The sequence below is a fragment of the Grampus griseus genome (assembly GCF_964374135.1).
Source record: "Grampus griseus genome assembly, chromosome: 21".
In the NCBI taxonomy this organism is placed as follows: Eukaryota; Metazoa; Chordata; class Mammalia; order Artiodactyla; family Delphinidae; genus Grampus; species Grampus griseus.
The window spans coordinates 34,522,894-34,544,695 of NC_139015.1; the positions used below are offsets into that span (position 1 = coordinate 34,522,894).

At 40.7% G+C, this 21,802-nt stretch overlaps 1 protein-coding gene across 10 annotated transcripts in view; it reads left to right on the plus strand.

Annotated features, from left to right (window-relative positions):
- The window catches only part of PSD3 (pleckstrin and Sec7 domain containing 3), a gene marked incomplete at both ends in the record, with an annotated part of 558,422 nt that overhangs the window by 373,622 nt on the left and 162,998 nt on the right, over positions 1-21,802 (plus strand). Inside the window, one exon of one of the 10 annotated variants that reach the window (XM_082680188.1) lies at positions 1,347-1,505. The exons of the other annotated variants lie outside the window; for them this stretch is intronic. Within the exon in view, the coding sequence (XP_082536314.1) occupies positions 1,347-1,505 (159 nt within the window). Of the gene's footprint in view, positions 1-1,346; positions 1,506-21,802 lie in introns of those variants that run through there. 10 annotated transcript variants of the gene reach the window in all.

Sequence of the window (21,802 nt, forward strand, 5' to 3'; positions counted from 1 at the left end):
CCCGACGTGGGGTGCAGCCCAGCCCAAGTCCAAGCTTCACCTGCCAGGCTCACTGTCAGCAGAGGAGACAGCCCACATTCCTGAATAGTGCTCAGGAGCTGTGCCTTGTACTGTACAAAGTTTGTAATCCTGAGTCATCAAAGAAAAGATCAGATTTGAGGAGTGGGGTCGGTTGAGGCAGCACTGTCTTCCGGATTGGCATTTTACAAACTATTTTAAAATTGTATTTATATTAACACTAAGCCCTCCTTTATCTGGAGGCTTCTGTGACTGACCCTGTATACCCCAGGGATTCCAGATAAGTGAGGTATTGCAATCCTGAGTATTATACTCAGAACTTCACATGTCAGGAACTAAAATTCTCTGGTCTTCTATTAGCTTCCAATTTGTAATTCTCACTCAAGGGGCTGCATGCATTCTTGTGCTGACAGAGCATTTCTAGCTCTTAGAAAAGCTTCTTGCTCCTTCTTGGTCAGAGTTGGCTTTATGTGTCTCACTCTAAGCCATATTTAAAGCTAACATGTGCTAACCGATGGATTTTTTTTTTTTTTTTAAGTTTTCAGTATGAGAGGGAGGTGACACACCATCTTTATTCTGGATTTCTCATACGGGCTGACCACATTCCTGGTTAAACGTCTGGCTGTAGTAGTCTGAGGCTGTAAGAAACATTTAGTTCTTCAAAAGGCAATGCAGTTTGAATTACTGTTAAATGATATGTGGCCTGGAACAGGAAGGGGAGAGGAAAATAAATGCTCATTGGGATGGCTTTGTGGCTGTCATCCTTTTCCTTGCTTGGAATTGACTGAGCCTTTTGATGCCCATCGTATTTTTTTTTTCTTTTTGAAAATTTATCTCTGTTCCCACCCCACGTAGTGCCTGACAGATTACTTGAGACTTTTATTTGTGGTCTCTCTATTTTGTTGTTGACATTAATAAGCTTGCTGCACAATCACAAGAGAAATAGTGTTGCTATTTGGAATGTTAATGAATTGCTTGCCTGGCCAATTGCCATTTGTTCCAGTGTGTGAATATGGTGTGTGTGTGTGTGTGTGTGTGTGTGTGTGTGTGTGTGTGTGTGTGTAACAGAGAGACAAGTAGCAGGGCTGGGGTTGCTTTTTTTCCTGTTCGCAGCCAGTGACGTGAGCTGTGCCTGGAACAATCAGACTCTCTGCGAGCAGGGTAGTTGACGCTGGAGGAAGCAGCCTGGTGTTTCCTGGGCTAAGGCGATCTCGGAGCTCTGAGCTGCTCAGGCGCGGCCCAGCGGAGCTCCTCCAGCATAAGAGCCTTGCAGCGGCTGGAAAGTGCCTTTGTATTTCTCCAAGCCCCTTCCCCGGTCAGCCTGCAAAATGATTGGCGTGAACAGTGTTCAGAGTGCCAGCAAGGTGCGGGTGAGGACCTCAGGCTCTGTGAAATATTCCCGGGAGGATTCCATCCGGCGGCAGTCACACCGGTCAAAGTCTATGAAAATTTCCAACTCCTCAGAGTTTTCTGCCAAGGAGACCAAGGTAAAGAGACACCACGTTCAAGCATATTGACAGTTGTATGTTAGGATAATGAAATTTGGTACAGTTTTTGCCAGCGTCTAATGTGCAATGACAAACTGAGAAAGTACAATGCATAAAATGGCTCTAAGATAATAGGTGAGAGGGTGGTATCTGAACTCCAGATATTAAGATTGTGGCGTGGGTCAGTTTTCTAAAGAGCCAGTTTGTGGAAGACAAGGGTGAAGCAGGGCTCAAAATGAAATGATAGTGGAGAAGTGTTGGTTGGCACATTGATCGCGTTTTAGTCTCAGAAAGGTTGCCTTGACAAATGACTTGTCAGTGCAGTGTATTTTTAGAACATCAGGAATACAGAGACAGTGTGTGTGATTTTATCGTTCAGATAGGTCCTCTTGCCTTCCCTCCTCTGCTTTCCCCCTAATATGTGGAGGGCAGACCTGGTCCTATTACACTACATCTTTAGCTCATTCAGAGCCTCAGGTGTATGTAATTGGGAAGAATTTCTTCTTTCATGTTCCTTACACATATGTATGCTGATGCTGTGCTGCCATTATTCACTTGTCTTTTTGTGACTGTCTGTAAGATAACATCATCTCTGCTCATATGAGATGTGAAGGGGGTGATTACGTAGTGAAATGGGCATTTACTACATGCAGTATATTCTTGAGATTCTTCCCACCACCATCTGTGTGAGCAGGGTACTCAGAAACACTCCCACTCCACAGGTTTAAAAATGGAATAATGGAATCATGGGATCACAAAACTCTGGGGCTGTAGATGTAGATGATTATGCTGGAGACTCGGAGGTTTGATGTGTGCAGGGGAAGCTTCAGGAGCAGAGCTCGGTGTCACCCGGTCTCCTCACAGGTCCCTCCCAGCCGCCGTCTGTGACATTTACCTATTGAAAGACTTTGGTAATAACTGGGTGCCCTCGAAATATGGTGGGGGTAAAGGGAGGGGGCAGAATACCTCATATGACTTTAAGAAACATGTTGGCTTCTTACCCACTCCCTTAGGCTGTGACACAGTGGGATCTAACACCATCAGTCATTAGCAGATTTTCTAGTTAGAATGTCTTCAGATGTAACTCTTTCCTCCTTGTATTTTTTTTTTTAAAGCTGTAGCTTTAGGAAGAAACATGTGTTTCTTCGTCCATGTGTTCACCGTCCTGTTAATGTGACCTGCCTGGGGATGTATTGGTTTCTACTGGAACTGTTAGGAGACGTCCTGTGGTGTGATGACTACTGTTTCCTGCTGAGATAGACCTGGATGGCTTATTATATTTTTAAGTAGCTAAGTGTATGTGGGCAGGTGTGTGATTCTTAACATGGCTCTGATTAGCTTCTATTAAGAGTGCTAAGAAGCATGTTTAGGTTTTGTTTTAATATGGATTGTACCTACAGTATCAGACCATCATCATCTACCAACAATCCCGATGATAATTTAAGCATTGTAATATTAGTCTATTTGCCCAGAATTATGGTTGTGTACTGTAATGTAGGAATCTAGCATACATGCCAAATGGAAGGACGCTCTAACTATCTTCTCTGTTTGTCACACAGTACAGGTTCTTCTGTTTGATTTGATTCTATGCAAGAGAAAGCCAAGCATTTTGGCGGGGGAGGGGGAGTATTGCAAACATAGCAAGGAGAGAACAGCATAAAAGACTTCTGGTAGAATTGTAGGCAGTAGGCCATCACATGGTACTTTGGAGATTATAGTCAAATTTTTTTAAATTATATTTTTTGAGGCATAGGAAGTTCTGGAGGGTGCATTCACCCACTATCTCACAAGAGATATTTTTATAGCATTATGTAGTCTTTTAAAATTAAGCCCCAGAAGTAACTAACAGAAAATCATTAGAATGGGAAATTAGATAGATTAAACATAATCTTTCACTAACCATTTTTGTTCCCTAAATGAGGTAAACTGAATAACACTATAGGCTTATACCCTAAATGTACTGAACCAAACTATATTATAGATGTGTATAAATACATATCAACATGAATTCCTGTCCACAGTGTACATGTTTTACTCTGGAGGTTAATAATCAGAATTTTCATTCACCTTACTTTTTTAGCACTTAAAAAAGTGCTTCTTTTTTAAGAAGCTTCTTTAAAAATGGAATAATGGAATCTTGCTTCTTCTGCTAATCATGTAAATAACACGTTTTCATTATCTGACTCTTCATCCAAAATGCAAGATATCTAATCTAATGATTAGAAGAGATACCATCACCACTGCCTGAAAAAAAAGCCAGTAAGATACCATTAACTTGGGGTATGCTCCTGGGACTTACTTTTGTGTCTCTGGAACTGTGGCGTTTTCTAGAATAGGTGCAGTCATTGTGGTCCCTTGTCAAGGAGCTGGAGCTATGTAACATGTTTTGTATCCCTTGAAAGCTTTAGAAGAACACGTACGCGTTTTGTGGAGAACACATGCGTTATTTAAATGTCTTAGTGAAGTCTGACTTTGATGTGGCTCTTTATCCGCTAAGGGCCTGCTGGTGGAAGGGTACCCATGAGCTCCTGGCCGTGAGGGGGCGGCCCAGCTGCTCGCTCTGCTTCTGACCCAAGGAGCATTTCGGGTCGGTGTCTAAAGACTGGCACTCCTGAGTCAGGCGTGCGCCATGGAAGAAGATGCCGATCAAGCCTTGGTTCTGCCACACGTTTCCACATCCCCCTGGAAATATAAGTTATTTCAGCACTGCGCAGTTTTCAACTTGACTAAGCCAACTATCGGTTTAAAACATAAACCTGTAAAAGCTCATGTTGACAATATCGCTTTCTCCTTCCCTGTCTCTTGCCAACTACACTATGCATTATAGATGAGGGGGTCTCAACGGGGACGCTTTTCTATTGTGGTTGTAGGTCAGTGTGACGCGCATGGTTGACTCTTAGGCATTTTTTAAGAAATTGTATGAGGCTAGAGATTAAACCAGGAGTTCTTTGGTTGGTTATCATCTGGATTCAAGCGAACTGTTTCAAGCTATTCAATAGTACAGCAAAGAAATCAACTTCTCCAACAGTCAGATTGCAGAGCAGAACCCCTGGCACTTTGGGTGGTGCCAACTGAAAACGGGGGCCTTTTGCTCTGTGCTGTGACAGCATCCCTGTGGCGGGCCGGGGTTTTGCTCACTAGTCAGCAGTGTGCACCTAGACAAGTCACTTCTCCTCCCTGACACTCACCCATAAAGAGCAGGGGTTGATGAAATGATACCCTAGTTCTGAGCAATGTTAATTTTAGAAACCTTGTGGGGATTGGTGATGGTTATTCCTCTGTATGAGGAACCTAAAGACTGAGCTAGATTCAGGGAAGGTGAGTTTATATATATTTTGAATAAACCTCTTCCTGTGCTTGGTGTTAACCGTAAACACATGAAAGGAAAGTGGAAGGGCCTAATTCATTGCTTTGCAAAACTCGCTGCAGTGGTGTGAAAGACACCATCAACTCTGTCCTCTCCCTTCTGCAGAGGCTTTGCTGTAGTATTGTTAGGTAAATGTTAATCATTTCTCCCTCTGGGAACCAAATCTATACACGAAGGAACCCGGAAGAAATCATTACTGTGCCCCTTTGCGACCTGAAGTTTTTCTTGAGAGGTTTGTGGATTGTCATTCTTGACCAGATCTCTTTTTGTTCTTTAAACTAAGGCTTAGAGCCCGGGAACGAGATTCTGGTTCAGTGGGTCATTTATGTCTGCCTATTCAAAAAATGTATTTCTCATATAATATGGAGAAAATCCTTAGTCATAATTTGGAAAATTTCCTGCGAATGTCTTTTTGTATTTTTTTATTCTTAAATTGAAGTAGAACATCTTTTAACCTTGTAGATTCATCCTTCAGTTGGATCCTTTCAGAAGGACAGTAGATCTAAACTATTAGAGCCAGAATATGAAGAACATCTCGCATTACTAGTTATGACCCTGGCACATGAGAGAGTCTGAGAGGAGGTGTTTTTCACAAAGTAAATCTGGTTGTGCAAAGATAAAAACAGTTTTATCTCCAGACTCTCCTTTTCTTATATCGGCTCTACTGTCTTCACGCTGGAATCACTTCTTGTGATCCAAGAAGTTATGCTTTTCCCTCAGGTGTGATTCTGAGAAACTAATACATTTTGATATTTTAGCGTGGTCTTTACCCAGAGGAGGCCTTAAGATACCTGGCCCTTCTGGAAGGTAATGCTGCAGACTACGTAATTATCAATAGTTGTTTAACCCTTTTCAGACTTGACTCAGCCTTGCCTCCAAATAGAAGCTTTCACCACTTTTAGTTTTATTTTAAATTCTAAAGCTAGCACAGTGATACTGGTTTTTGTTGTTAGGTTTGTGTTTTTGGATTTTCCTCCAGCCCCTAACTCCCCCTCCCCTCACCCCAAGTTATTTCTGAATTTTTCAGATCCTGCCAGTACTTTCATGTAAATTAGTACCTTTTTAAAGGATGATTATTTAGGACATTCAGCAAACTATGCTTATGATGGGGTGACACCTGTTGACCCTTGAATGTAATTAAAAGCGGATCTTCACTATCCTCCTATTTACCTATTTTCATTTGCTTAAGGTGCCCGTGGTTTTGTACTTGGTTTGAGTGTCCTTAGAATAATCCCAGTGTCACACTGCATCCAGCTCTGCTGCACTCGTGCCTTTCTGTTTGAACACGTTCTTCCAGGGATGGTGTACTAGGCTGGTGTTTCAGAGCTTCCAGGAAGTATTTGAACATTGTAAAGAAGATGCTGGTCTGTGTCATCATTCCTGGCAAGCTAGTATATTAGCCTTGTCAGAATCAAGGGAAGGGAAGAAGAGAAATCTGTGAAATAGTGTTAAGATGGGAGTTACGGGAGAAAACAAAAAAAACTTGCATTTTTAAGATAGTCTTTGTTGAAGATGCAAGGAGGTTAGCATGGCGATAACCTGAAGTCAACCCTCAGGAGCCCTTGTGTGGGAACATGCATGGTGACCAGATGTCCTGTGTTTCCCAGGACGATGCCTTCCTTTATTGAAACCTGTTGTTAGATTATGCTTGGTTGCCTGGTTTACATTTCAGAGGTTGCATTCCGCTTAAGGACTAACGGGAAAATTTTGGAGGATGTTTTTTATTTACTCATGCATAGCGATACAGAAACCATGAGCAGCCGGGCAAAGTAGCTCCTCCTCAGTAACTTATTATGGGGTTTCTCTTCTATCTTTGGCTTTTAATTAAGATTTTTGAGCATTATCTTATCTTCCAAGCAGTACACTCTTTGAAAAAATCTGGTCTACCACGTTCTGATGGTACAACATTTTGGTTTACACACAGATCATCTGATTTCAGTGGGATTTGTATTTCTACATAGATTACTCGGAATGCTTCATGTCAGAATTTTCAGGAAAGTACTGGGTGAGGCCCTCTTCCTAGCCTGGCTCATCCCCTGACACGACAGGGGTTGCAGCCTGCAGTGAAGTGTTGGAACATGAGGTACCAAAGGCAGCTGGAGACATCAGTATACTTGTAATCGCTCTATTCAGATCTGGCAAGCCAAGTTTCTTTTTGACTCCAGTAAATCAGGCGAGAGTATGCAGCTCTCCCAAGCCCAATCGCTGGTCTCCTCCTTGCACCCAGGTGCGGTTTAGTGGTGTCAGCCTCAGGTCCACAGCTGAGAAGCTGACGGGGGTCTGGAGGGGCTGACAGCGGGCAGGGGAGCCCCTCCAGACCCTGCACCCGCAGTAGCCATGACAAGGGCGTCACTTCCTACTGAGCTTTTTATTAGAGCTGTCTCCTGAGACTTCACAGCATAAGTAAACCAGAAGGTTTGAGGTCTAGTTCACTAGCTAGACCTAATAGACAGAAAAGGAAAGCGCTTTGAGTGAAGAAGTTCTTTCCTGTCACTTAGAGGCACTGATTAAGTACCAGCTTTGTACTGATTTATGACAGTTTTCTTCCTCAGAACACTTTTTGAAAAGCAGTTAAAATAGAAAGCTCTCCAGAATGCTTTTATTATGATTGGGCAGTGTTTTGAGGGGGTTTTTGTATGCCTCATCAACCCCCTGCTGTGATGTCTGAGATCATGATTAAATGGTATTTATATGCTGCAAAAGCATAACTCTTAAAATTAAAATTTAAGATAACAAATGTGCTTTTATCCCTATGCCTACATAACCCCACTAAAATGACAGTAGAACTCACAGATCTTCAAGGACACAGAGAATGAGATAGATTCCCTGAAGATGTCAACAAAATTCAAAAGATGGAAAGACTTGTTAACCGCAGAGAGAGCTGAAACTCAGGTGCCTGCAGACCTGGAAGCCCATAGAACACAGGAAAGGCCTAGGAATCAGAGTCACTGGCTACCTCTGAGGGCAGTGGGTCAAAACAGAACAATCCCCTAAGTCCTTTAAAATTGGTTACTGGACCCTCTAGATGCCTTCCCCTGCTTTGCAGAGCCTAGTGACCATATCCCCCATCTTCTGCAGCTCCTCTCAGAGACTTTGGACTTAGGAAATCAGGCTCAGTTGAGGCCAGCAGTGGGATTCCCACATTGAAAATAGGCGGGTTAAGTGAAAAGTACACACATTTCACAATGGGCAGTCTCTTCCTTCTCTCCTCACCCATCTTACTTGAAGTTACTGGAAGAAGAGAAGGCATGGTGTCCAGTACACAGAAATCTAATAGCAGAGAGTCAGAGGGGAACCCCACGATGATAGTAAAGGGGAAGCCCCAGAACAGCAGCTCTGCGGGAGATAGAAACCGACCAGTTTGTTTGTTTGTTTGTTTATTAGTTTGGTTGTTTTGGGTCTTAGTTGCGGTTCTTTGTTGGCAGCGCGCAGGCTTCTCTAGTTGCAGCGTGCGGGCTCCAGAGCACACAGTCTCAGTAGTTGTGGTGTGCAGGATAAACTGACCAGTTCGGATTGGAGTGGGAGAATAGAGGATTCCAAGGATGCTTCCAGCAGTGTCACTGAGAGAATACGTGAAGTGTTGGACCATATGGAGAGGAGATTCCCCATGTGGTGATGAATTAGAGATAGGCTCTTAGAAAATGAAGTCAGCAACAGCAAAATGAGGTCATGATTAACATCGGGAAAAACAAAAAGTTCACAAAGAAGCAACTGTGGCCTACTGCACACATAGCTCAGCAGTGAATTACATCTGCCTAGTCATAACAAGGTAGGCACTGAAAATTGATGTACCTCTAAATTGTGATTGTGATATAATTTTAGTGGGAGGATCGGGAGTGGAGGGGGGAGTAAGAGCATACTGTGTGTGTGTGAGAGAGAGAGAGATGGAGGGGGGGAGAGGGAGAGATGGAGAGATGGAGGGGGAGAGAGGGAGAGATGGAGGGGGGCAGAGGGAGAGAGGGGGAGAGAGATGGAGAGAGAGGGGGAGAGAGATAGAGAGCGAGAGGGAGAGATGGAGGGAGGGAGAGATGGAGAGAGGGGGAAGAGAGATGGAGAGAGGGGGAGAGAGATGGAGAGGGAGAGGGAGAGATGGAGGGAGGAGAGGGAGAGATGGAGGGGGGAGAGGGAGAGATGGAGAGAGGGGGGCGAGAGGGGGGAGAGAGATGGAGAGAGAGGGGGAGAGGGAGAGAGATGGAGAGAGAGAGAGATGGAGAGAGAGGGGGGAGAGAGTGGGGGGGAGAGAGGGAGAGAGAGAGAGGGAGAGAGATGGAGAGGGAGAGGGAGAGAGATGGAGAGGGAGAGGGAGAGATGGAGGTGGGGAGAGGGAGAGATGGAGAGAGGGAGAGAGAGAGAGAGAGAGAGATGGAGAGAGAGAGGGAGAGAGAGAGAGAGAGATATAAATGCTCTTCTCCAGAGCTCCACAGTTGAAAGTCAGTAGTTCATACTGAAAATAGAAAAAAAAAAAAGGAGTTGAAAGAGGTTAACTCTGGATAACAAAAATCTGAAGTAAATAAATCAAAGGATTGTTATTCATTACATGCCTTTTAGTAATTTTAATTATGAAAATGATAAACATATTCCTTTGATAAAAGTTTAAAAATGAACAAAAAGGAACATGGACAACATATGTAAGTACACATGAGACTGGAATAATTTCCATTGACTAGAATGGTTTGTGTATCTTAACTTTGTGTTTAGCAAATACCAAATAATAGGGACTTCTTTTTTAAAAATTTCATCTTTTCCCAGACACTGTATTCTAGCAGCTATAGGACTAGACCGTGTTCTGCTGCTGGTTGCTGTCAAAGTTTTCAGTCTATAGTGAAAATGTTAGTGAAGGTATGGTCCTTTCTTGGGAAACAGTGCTTTGTCTTGAGGTTGTCCTTGTTAATTATTTTGATGGAATGATGGCAGTAGAAGATAGTGTTTTGTTTTATTTCCTCACGTGACAAAATGAAAATCTGGCAGTTCTAGGTGGGTTCCCAAACCTCTTTTCAAAATTTTCCTATTCGTGAAATCCCAAAGCCTGGCAGCCACTGGATTAGATTATTTAATTTAGCTGTATTGATTGTTTTGGATGAAATCTGTTTCCATTTGGTTTGTCTTCATTACTTTGTCTAATGCATGGAAATGACAGAGAACAAATGCCATGCCTGATGTTCTCTCTAAATGTCAGAGTCCCCAGGAATCATTTTTATAAGCCATTTATAAAAAGAACTCTGCATGTTACTCAGCAAACAGTTTTTTAACTGTGTACATTAACTTTATCATCATGTCCATAATCATTAAATATAATTGATCATTTTCTCAGGTGTTTAAAAACTTACTGCATGTAATTTACGAGGTTATTTGGAATTTGTTTTCTTTATGTACTAAAATTATGAAGCTTCCTTTATTATGGTATGTGCCTGCCACTTCCCAACAAGTAAGGCTTACAACAAGAGGGTCTAATAACAGATATGGCAGGTACAATCCAGAATCTTCTTTGAAAATATTGGTTATTGTTATATTTTTCAAAAGTATGGCCCAGCTATCCAAATCCAGACAAGTTTTTGATAGATAAATCAGAGGATTCGTGTATAAGAATTAAAAGCAAAATCAGGAGATGGCTATGAAGGCAATGAATTTGAAAATCATGATGCTTATACAGGTCAGAGAATAGTTACATATGCTGAAGAATACTTTGGAAGTTAACCTTAACTCTTATGGAAGAAGGTGGTGATTTACTAAGACTATCATTACATTAACTTTTTCCAAGCTATCAGGCTCTGACGATTGCCACATTAAATCACATCTACATAATGTTTTTGGACATTAGTTTTTAATGCCCACATTTGTTTGAAGATGAAGATCTTTTCAGAATATATGTTGTAATCTTTCCATTGGTACTTCAGTGAATTCCTCTTCTACCTGAGATACATATCCTCTTCACAGGAGGGTTTTGACGTAGTCACAGCAAGTCCATCTTGGGAAGGACAAGAGGTGTAAAGCAGTGAATAAAAACCTCAGCTCTGGAGGCAGATGGTCCTATGTGTGAGTTCCAGTTTTGCCACTGGAACTCTGTCACCTGGGAGAGTTGCCAGATTTAGCAAATAAAAGTACAAAACACCCAGTTAAGCTTGAATTTCAGGTAAGTAATAAATAATGTTTAGTATAAGTATGCCTCATGCAAAGTTGGGGGGTGGTAATACCTAAGCTTGAAAAAAGTTAGTCACTGTTTATCTGAAGTTCACATTTAACTGGCCTCCTGCATTTGATCTGGTACCCTACAACCTGCAGCAAGTAACAATCTGCCTACTCTATAGCTTTGAGATCAGTGAGATGGAATAAGTCATACTTATTTCATAGGTTGTAGAGAGTTAAATGAAATAGTACATATAAGTGCTCAGCATGTAGCAGCTCAATAAATGTTACCTGTATGGATCATATCTTCTCAGTTGTCAGACACCCAGCCTGGCATGTCCTAAAGCGCGACTGTAGCTGCAAACAGTTTTAGCCATCCAGGTTGGAGTTCTCTTGGGAGAATAGTATACTAGTCTGAGTGGTCAGAGATGTGTACTCTTATTGTTGTAGGTTTTAGAGGGAGAATTATATAACAGATTCAAGCTCCTCTGCCCCGAAATGAAGACAGGAAGTGAAAGCCTAGATTTTTCAAGGGAAAAAAAGTCAAGGAAAAAATGTGAAAGGCTTTGGAATCAAACTGCCTATGATTCCTTTTTGAGATCTCCCACCTAATAACACTCTCTTTACCCTCTCTGCACCCCCATTTTCCTCATCTGTAAAATGGGAATAATACCCATGGGTGGTGGTGAAGAGGGAACAATGTCATACATGTACAGGTCCCGGCACTTGTTAACTACTCAGTAAATGTTGTTGCCATGTTTGTCTATAATGCCAAACTGCCAATTTGATTCAAAATAAGTGATTCTCCCCAGGCCCAGCATGCTTGGCATGGGGAATGGAATGGATGGATTCTGGATGTTTACTTCAAGTGTCCTGTAAAGTCTTGAGTAGGACAAGCATGGGCTGTATGTAACAATAGTACCTTTCATTCATATATTGCTTTACAAAGTACAGATGTTTTCATATTGACAATTTGATTTCATCCTCACGATTCTATGAGGTAGATTGTTGTTATCTTATCTTTACTGATGAAGCAACCAAAGGCTAGTGTTAGTGGCCTAAAGTCACACAGCTGATGGAAGGGGCAGGTTCGATACAAGTGAACTGATTTCTAGTCCACTGTTCTTTGTTCTGTGCTGTGGCCTCCCTGATGGGAGTCATGGTGTCAGGGTCATCATCACCGAGGTCCTTGTCTTCTCAACACCTGTTTCTTTAAAACATGCCGTGGTCAAGACAATTTATGAGGTATCGTGGGGACTAAAGAGAGGCAGAGTCTTGATCACGTGTGAGGAGTTTAAAATATAGTATCTAGATTTTTAGTTGAAGAAGTAAAGCATTTATGGTGTGGTAAACATTCAAATGGTACAGAAGATTATCCATAGAAAATTCTCTCTACCACTCCATTCCCCCAGTTGCCTTCTACAAAGGAAATCTCAGCAGTGGTTTCTTCTGTATCCTTTCAGAGATGTAGTGAGAGCAAACGTAGATACATTTTTTCCACAAGGTAGGAACATACTAAACAGACTGTTTTGCACCTTACTTTTCCCCTTTAATCGCATATTCTAATATAGCTACCCCAGTGTTAGCTTAAATGACTTTAAATACTAATGGAGAGCAATCTGTCTCTGGTGCCACTGTTGAAACTGTCTTACCCAATTTTTTATTTGTGCTTAATGTGTGGGAAAATGGGCCATCCTTCTCCCACAATTTAGGAAAATGGTCTGATACATCCCCAGTCTGCACTGCTGCCCCCCCAAGCCCGGTCACACCACCCCTCACCAGACACCGCCAGTCTCGATGCAGCTTCCCTTGCTCTCTTCCAATCCTTTCTCCACTTGGTGGCCAGGGCGACCTTTAAGTACATGAATTAGAGCAGGTCACTCTACTGCTAAAATGCCCCAGTGGTTGCCCAACACACGTGGAATTAACCCTTGTTTTCTGGTCAAAAACCCTGTGTGACGTGGTTACCTCTTTGTCCTTGTCAGGACCCACGTCTCAAGCCACCGTGCTCTAGCCATGGTGGCCTTGTTTGTTTCTCAGACCCACCAGGTTCAGTTATGCCAGGAGCTCTTTCCCTTTATCTTCCTATGGCTGTCGCTTACACCCTAAATTTCCTTGCAGAGAGGCTTTTTCAACCATCCAGTCTAAAGCTCCTTTTTGAGTTATTGTTACCTTATTTTAGTTACCTTATAATAATTATTTGGCAGCCTCCCAGAAAGTGAATAATCTTTATTTGTTTTCTTATTCTTTTACTGTCTGTTTCTACCCCCACTAAATCTAAGTTCTATGCCTGTATTGTTCACCACTGGGCTTTCAATGCCTGTATGAGTACCTGACAACCTGCCCACCTGACAGGTAGTAGAGACTCAGTTGACTGAATGTATGAATGAATGAGTGAATAGTTTTAAGAGATTTATTTATACAATATCGTTACAGTTGTTACAACTGTTATGTTATACTATACTGTTCATGTCCCAAATATGAACTAGTCTTCTAATAGTTATAAAAAATACTATTCTGTATAAGTACTTATACTGTATACAATACTATTATAGAAAAAAATGCAATCTTATCATTGTTTATTAGTTATAAAAAATACTTTCCCCTGACCTATCAGCATATGTTAGGATAAAATATTTGTTGTGGTTACTGTATGCTAGAGCAATACAGTGAGTCAAGCAGGCATGCCACATAGGCAGTTGGAGCACACAGGTGACAGAGATGCATGACAGGTTAAACGAGAATGGAATGAATAACCGTCAGCACAGGTACACTGTTTTCTCAGGTAAGAACTCAGGATCGTGGATATCTTTCCTTGTGAAAACATTACTTTTAAATAACTAAATAACAAGTCCTGAGCTGATGTAACAGAAAGTAAAAGGCAAAGAAATGGAAGAATCTGAATAGCGTTGTTCGTTTTTAAATTTGTAAACTAGCGTCTAGTAAGTTTTTAACAACAAAGCATTTATTGAAGTTGTAAAATCTATTGCTCAATCTATGTTAACTTAAAACGTTTTATATATACTGTATATATACTACGTTACAGTATGGTATATGTGTCAGTATTGCATCAGGATTAAGGCAGACTTTACAAGCACAGACTTTGGCTTCAGTCAGACCTGTCTTCAGATCCCCAGCTCTGCTCTATGACCTTTGGCAGATTACTTAACCTTTATGAGCATTAGGTATGTCACTTCTAAAGCAGGGATAATAATACCTCATTCATACAGTTGCTGTGAGGACTCAGATTAAATAGAAATAACTCTCTTAGCACGATGCCTCACGTAGTGTGGCCTCATAGATGGTTATATTATTATCTATCATCAGTGGAATATCAGCCATTGAGAAATGGCTAGAGCATCATCACAGAGTTAGAGAAATCTCATCAAGTGAAACATCCAATATCCAGAAGTGTTAAGTCTCTAAATCATAAACCAGGAAGTTTTGCTGTATCTATTCTCTATTTGGGATTCTCATTGTTCTTTCCCAGCAGTTTTCTGATAACTTCATTCTAATCAGAATTTCAACCCTGATGTCCTGTTGGATAACAGATGTGTTCAGTTTGGCCCACAGTGGGGGTTTTTTTTTGTTTGTTTTTGTTGCTCTTTTTGTTGCCACACTTGAAAATTTGTGAGCCTTGAGTAATTTGTACTTCTGAAAAATAATAAGAACTAGGCATAGTGAATCCACACTCCCACCTGATTGAAATCAGGCTACAGCTGAGTGTCACCCACCCCTCTAGATCAGGCTTTCTCTAATTCCCAAGAGTATCTCCCTGGCTACTGTACTCAGCTATGTTACCTGTTTGCTGATGAGTCTTAGTCAGTTTTTTGATATTGGACCAGCATTTAGACTTGATATTCAAATCAACTCATTAGGATATGTTTACAGGTTTTTTTAAATTGAGGTATAATTGGCATATAACATTATGTTAGTTTCAGCATACAACATAATGATTTGATCTTTGTATACATTGTGAAATGATCACCCCATAAGTCTAGTTAACACCCATCACCTTACATAGTTACAAAAAAATTTTTTCTTGTGATGAGGACTTTTAAGATCTCTGTTAACAGCTTTCAAATATGCAGCACAGTACTGTTAACTATAGTCACCATGCTGCACATTACATCCCCATGACTTATTTATCTTATGATTGGAATGTTGTACCTTTTAACCCCCTTTGCTCATTTCTCCCACTCCCCCATCCCTACCCCACCCCTCTGGCAACCCCACCAATCTTCTCTCTATATGAGCTTGGGGTTTTTGTGTGTGTTTGTTTTAGATTCCACGTATATGAGATCACATGGTATTTATCTTTTCCTTCTGACCTATTTCACTTCACATAATACTCAGAAGCTTCATCCATCTTATTGCAAATGGCGAGATTTCATTTTTTATGGGTGAATAATTTTCCTTTGCGTGTGTGTGTGTGTGTGTGTGTGTATTTGTGTATATGTGTGCATGTGTGTATGTGTGTGTGTGTGTATGGGTGTGGAGAGAGAGAAAGAGAGAGAGAGAGGAAGCAGTTTATCCATTTATGGACCCGTACATTGTTTCCATATCTTGGATATTATAAATAAAATAATGCTGCAGTGCACGTAGGAGTCCATATGTCTTTTCAGTATATGTTAAAATTAGCGTTTTTGTTTCCTTCAGTAAATACCCAGAAGTGGGACCGCAGGATCATATGGCAGTTCTAGTTTTAATTTCTGTGAGAAACTCCATACTGTTCTCCATAGTGGCTGCACCAATTTACATTCCCACCAACAGTGTATAGGGGGTCCCTTTTCTCCACATCCTGGCCAACACTTGGTATTTCTTGTCTTTTTGATAACAGCCATTCTGACAGGTGTGAGGTGGTGTCTCATTTGGTTTTGATTTGCATTTCCTTGATGATTAGTGATATTGAGTATATTTTCATTTGCCTATTGGCCATCTGTATGTCTTCTTTGAAAAAATGTCTCTTCAGATCCCTTGCCCATATTTTAATTGAGTTTGTTTGTTTGTTTTTTGTGATCAAGTTGTGAGTTCTTTGTATATTTTGGATATTAACCCCTTATCAGACATACTGTTTGCAAATACTTTCTCTCATTCAGTTCATTGCTTTTTCATTCTGTTGATGATTTCCTTTGCTGTGCAGAAGCCTTTTAGTTTGAATAGTCTCACTTATTTATTTTTGCTTTTGTTGCCTTTGCTTTTTGTGTCAAATCCAAAAACTCATCACCAAGACCAATGTCAGGGAGTTTACTGCCTATGTTTTCTTCTAGGAGTTTTATGGTTTCAGGTCTTACATTCAACTCTTTAATCCATTTTGAGTTAAATTTTGTATATGGTGTAAGATAGTGGTCCAGTTCCATTCTTTTGCATGTGGCTGTTCAGTTTTCCTAACACCATTTATTAAAGAGACTTTCCTTTCCCCGTTGTATAGTCAGGGCTCCTTTGTCATAAATCAATTGACCATATATGTGTGGACTTATTTCTGGCTCTCTCTTCTGTTCCATTGATCTGCATGTCTGTTTTTATGTCACTATCATACTGTTTTGATTACTATAGTTTTGTAATATATTTTTAAATCAGGGAGTGTAATGCCTCTAGCTTTTTTTGTCCTTTCTCAAAATTGCTTTTGCTATCCAGGGTCTTTTGTGCCTCCACACAAATTTTAGGATTGTTTTCTTCTATTTCTGTGAAAAAAATGCCACTGGAATTTTGATAGGGAGTGCATTGAATCTGTAGATTGCTTTGGGTAATATAGGACATTTTAATGATATTAATTCTTCCAATTCATGAACACAGAATATCTTTCCATTTATTTGGTCATCTTCAATGTTTTTCATCAGTGTCTTATAATTTTCAGTGCATAGGTTTTTCACTTTATTAAATTTATTCCTACATATTTTATTCTTGTTGATGAAATTATAAATGGGATTGTTTTCTTCATTTCTCTTTCTGATAGTTCATTATTAGTGTATAGAAATCAACAGATTTCTGTATATTGATTTCATATCCTGCAACTTAATTGAATTTTTAAGTTAGTTTTAGAAGTTTTTTTTGTGGAGTCTAAGTTTTTCTATACATAATATCATGTCATCTCCAAATAGTGACAATTTTACTTCTTCTTTTCCAATTTGAATGCCTTTTATTTCCCTCTCTTGCCTAATCGCTCTGGCCAGGATTTCCAATACTATGTTGAATAAAAGCAGTGAGAATGGGCATCCTTGTCTTGCTCCTGACATTAGAGCAGAAGCTTTCAGTTTTTTAATGTAAATTGATGCAGGCACTTTGGGTGTTAGCTGTGGGCTTCTCATATATGGCTTTTATTGTGTTGAGGGATATGTTTACAGTATTAACAAGGAGAAAAAAATTCTTTCTACTTAAGTTTTTGCTCAAAAAGGAGCTTAGTACAAATATCAAATCATTATGTTGTGCACCTGAACCTAATATAATGTTATATGTCAATCATGCCTCAATTTAGAAAAAGGAACTTAGTGGCTATTTTGTATTTAAATACATTTACATTTTGAATAATGTTATTTGAACTAGCATAGTTAGGAAAGTTTCCTTAAGACACAGCAGCCAGTCAAATGGGAGGTAATCATAAGGTGTAGAAAAGACACTTTAGGAGGAATATGCTCTGTAGAAATACTCATGACACCTTATTGACCAATTCTACCCTCAGAATGAATGAAATGAAACAATATGTGTGTGTGTGTGTGTGTGTGTGTGTGTGTGTGTGTGTGTATATGTAATAGTTTGGAGTACTGTGTCAGCATAAATGGTAATAAAGGGAACGTTTTTGTTCCCTTTCAGGTTTGGTTGAGTGCACCTCCAGAGCTGCTCACCAAATCTTTTGGTAGGTGTGCATATTTAGTATTATCTTTGGCTGCATCTCCCCCCCTTTGGTGATAAGGAAGGGTGGTTCCTATTTTAGCTCACAAAGATACATTTGACAGTAGGCAATCAGGCGAGCCCCACTTGCTGTTCCTCCCCCTTAGGGAATAATCAGTCTTCCTCCCTCTTTACCTTTTTCTTTTTTTTTTTTTTTTTTTTTTTTGCGGTACGCGGGCCTCTCACTCCTGTGGCCTCAGCTGTCGCGGAACACAGGCTCCGGACGTGCATGCTCAGCGGCCATGGCTCACAGGCCTAGCCGCTCCGTGGCATGTGGGATCCTCCCGGACCTGGGCACGAGCCCGTGTCCCCTGCATCAGCAGGCGGACTCTCAACCACTGCGCCACCAGGGAAGCCCCCTTTTTCATTTTTATATGTACAATTTAAAAATTAATTTTATTTCCTAATTTATAGAGTCATACCTGGGATTTGGGAGCAAATAGTGATGCTGCTAATCAATAACCATGGGGAAAAATAAGTGAGGGACACAGGAAAAGGGAGTAGGGACTAGGGAAAGAACTAGTTTGAGAGTTTGACCAGGTGATTTCTAAGATCCTTTTGAAGTGGAATCATAGAATGGTAGATCTGGAAGGGGGTCAAAAAAGGTAACCTTATGCAACCCTCTCATAGCACATATTTAGAAAATGAAGGCCAGGTAAATGAAATTATTTGTCTTGAAAGGGCAAGTTCATGATTGTCGAACCCCCTCCTCCCCTCAAATTCTTAGATCCTGAGACTGGATCTGTTCTCTCTTCTATTAAATATTTGTCTAAAAATGACTTGTCATATGATGTCACATATTAGATACTATGTGTGAAAGTGCCTTGCACATTGATGGCAGGAAATAAAAAGTTGATTCTGCTAGCTAATTCTCCATTAGGTCAAGTTCAGTCAGGATTAGCAGTACGTTTTGTTATCCTTACATAAGAGGCCCCAGAAGGCAGAGTGGATTCTTCTACACCTAGCGTAATGCCACTGTGGCCTACAGATGTACTCACAAGTGTTTGTTATGTGATGAATCATGCATATTAATTATACTTCAGATTCCCTTTCAGTAAGGCGAGTGCTTTTATGTTACTGTCGTGGTATCTGTTATGGTTTGGCGTTGGCTCATCTCTGCAGTAGAGTCAGACACTTAATGGTTAGATGTTTCTGCCATTGCTGGCTGGGTTTGTAAGTGCGCCACAACCTGTGGTAAGTTAACGCTCCAGGACATAGATTTTGACCCTGTTTACATGGTGACTGGATCCAAAAAATAGATCTGACTATAGATGTGGGAAAAAGCCAAACTCAGAATAAGTTATTTATATTGAGCATGCTTTTGTCACCCTGAATGAGAGCTAAAGAGAGGAATGCCTGCAAGGTTGCTTGTTAATATGTGTTCTTTAATGTCGTGTTCTTTAAACTTGGGTACATGAAAACTTTCCACTGGATACAGGAATCGGTTTCCAGAAACTCATCTTTTATATGTTATTCTCCCTAAAATGGATCTACCTATGAATACTCTTGTGGTCAGAGTTTCAGGCTGTTTATCCTTTTTTACTTCTGGTTGACAATTGCCTTCTGCCACTTAAGAAAAAGAAAAAAAGAAGGCGGCGGCACAGTTCTCACCCATAACTTTATTTGGTATGTTGCACGGGTATAGCAACTTCCACGGGTAGAGGGGCAAACAAAGAGTCAATTCTAAATATTGGTTTTAGGGAAGCCCTCTTTAATGAGGTAGTAATGCAGTTTCTCAATATTATTTTAAGGTATAAGGAAGAAAATAAAAGTTGAGGGCCATTGATTTAAGATATTTTGAGTTTTTCTAACCAATTTGAAATTCATATGGTAACTAGATTTATTAATTTTTTTAAATAAATTTATTTTTATTTTTGGCTGTGTTGGGTCATCGTTCCTGCGTGTGGCCTCTCTCTAGTTGCAGCGAGCGGGGGCTACTCTTCGTTGTGGTGCATGGGCTTCTCATTGCGGTGGCTTCTCTTGTTGCAGAGCACCGGCTCTAGGCGCGCGTGCTCATTAGTTGTGGCTTGCAGGCTCCAGAGCGCACGCTCAGTAGTTGCAGTTCACGGGCTTAGCTGCTTTGTGGCATGTGGGATCTTCCCGGACCAGGGCTCAAACTCGTGTCCCCTGCACTGCCAGGCGGATTCTTAACCACTGCGCCACCAAGGAAGCCCCTAGATTTATTAATTTTTAACCAATGTCTTTTTCAAACACAGTCTTTCTCTGATAACATTTTCCAGAGTGTTGCATATTTAGTTCTATACTTAGAAGTCTGCTTGATCTGAATATCTGCATGAAGCAGCATTGCACTTGAACAAGATAGCCATGGCGTTGATGGTGTCATAATTCTTGGGTACAAATTTCACTGTGGTCACTGTCAGTCTCACGAAGGGAAACTGGAAGTTGTGTTATCCCCTATACTTTTCCTAGTAATTCAAGGAGGACAGAGAAAGAAAAATCATTGGAGTTGAGAGATGATTGAACAAAAATACATGAATTTCATAGATTGCAAAATGTGCTTCTGGAGAGAAAGAGACTCATGGTTACCTGATGCATGGTAATAGGGAAAGCTTCAGAGAACCGTGTGTGGGCTGTCAAAGATGGTGCTAAGCTTTGAATAAAATTGCATTTTATCATCTCGATGAGAAGCAATTAAAAGTTGAAGAACAAAGACTTAAAAGTAAATTTAGACCAAGATACCTTGATCTCTGTAATTTAAGCAAGTTACTTTGCTTTCTCATTCTTAAAACTGATGAACTTCAACTTTGAGGAATCATTCTGTCCTCTTTAGTCTCAGTGGAGGTATTTGATTATTGTCTAGCTCCTGGGTTAAGTTGCAGGAATTTCAGTTTGAAGAAGACAGGTAACCTCACAAAGCAGTGATTTTTAACCAAGGCTTTGTATCAGAGTTATGTGTGGATCATTTGGAAATATTCATGTTTAGGTTCCTAATCTGTGAATCTGATTCAGTAGATCTGGGATGGGACTCAGTGATCAATATTTTAAAAAGTTCATTGGCTCATTCTGGCACATACCCTCATACTTTCAGTTGAGAGCACTCTGGTAGACAACTGTGTTTTACCTGGGGACTGACTTTGGAAAAGTTTCTGGAAGTCACCCTGTGGGTATGATCATTCTTTATTCAGAAATCTGTCTTCCATTTATACCTCGTGTGTTAATTTCCTAGGGCTGCTGCAACAAATTACCACAAACTTGGTGTTCTAAAACAACAGGGATTTATTCTCTCACAACTTTGGGGGCCAGACGTCTGAAATCAAGGTGTGGAGAGTGCTGCGCTCCTCTAGAGGGTCTAGGGGAGGATGTCTTCCCTGGTTCTTCCAACCTCTGGTGGTTGCCAGCATTCCTTGTGTTGTGTCTGTATCACTTCAGTTTCTCTGTCCATCTTCCTGTTACCTTCTCTTCTGTCTTTGTTAAATCTCCCTCTGCTGCCTTCTTATAGGGACACCACTCAGCCCAGATGTTCTCTCCCATTCAAGATCATTAACTTAATTGTGTTTGCAAACTTTTTGTGGAATGCAGAAACATTTGCAGGTTCTGGGGTTTAGGACCTGGATGTCTTTTGGGGGTCCATTATTTAGCCTGAGACAGCTGGCTATCACCTCACTGCATATAATTTATATGGGCTGCTCTGGCCCATTGAGATTGATTTCGTCCCTTTCCCCACTTGTCTCCAGCTACCAATTCATGGCCACAGGGAAATGGAAGCCTTCTGTGACAGTGTTTACCCACAAATCTTGCTTTCTTGGACCTAGATCAGATAACCCCTCACATAGCTAGAGATAAATTATTTTACTAAGTTGTCAAATACACCTCCAATTTCAGCCATTTGTATGGCAAATACCTTTGGTCATAAGTGGAGTGGGAGTATACGATCAGTGCAGCAAACCATCATCCTCAC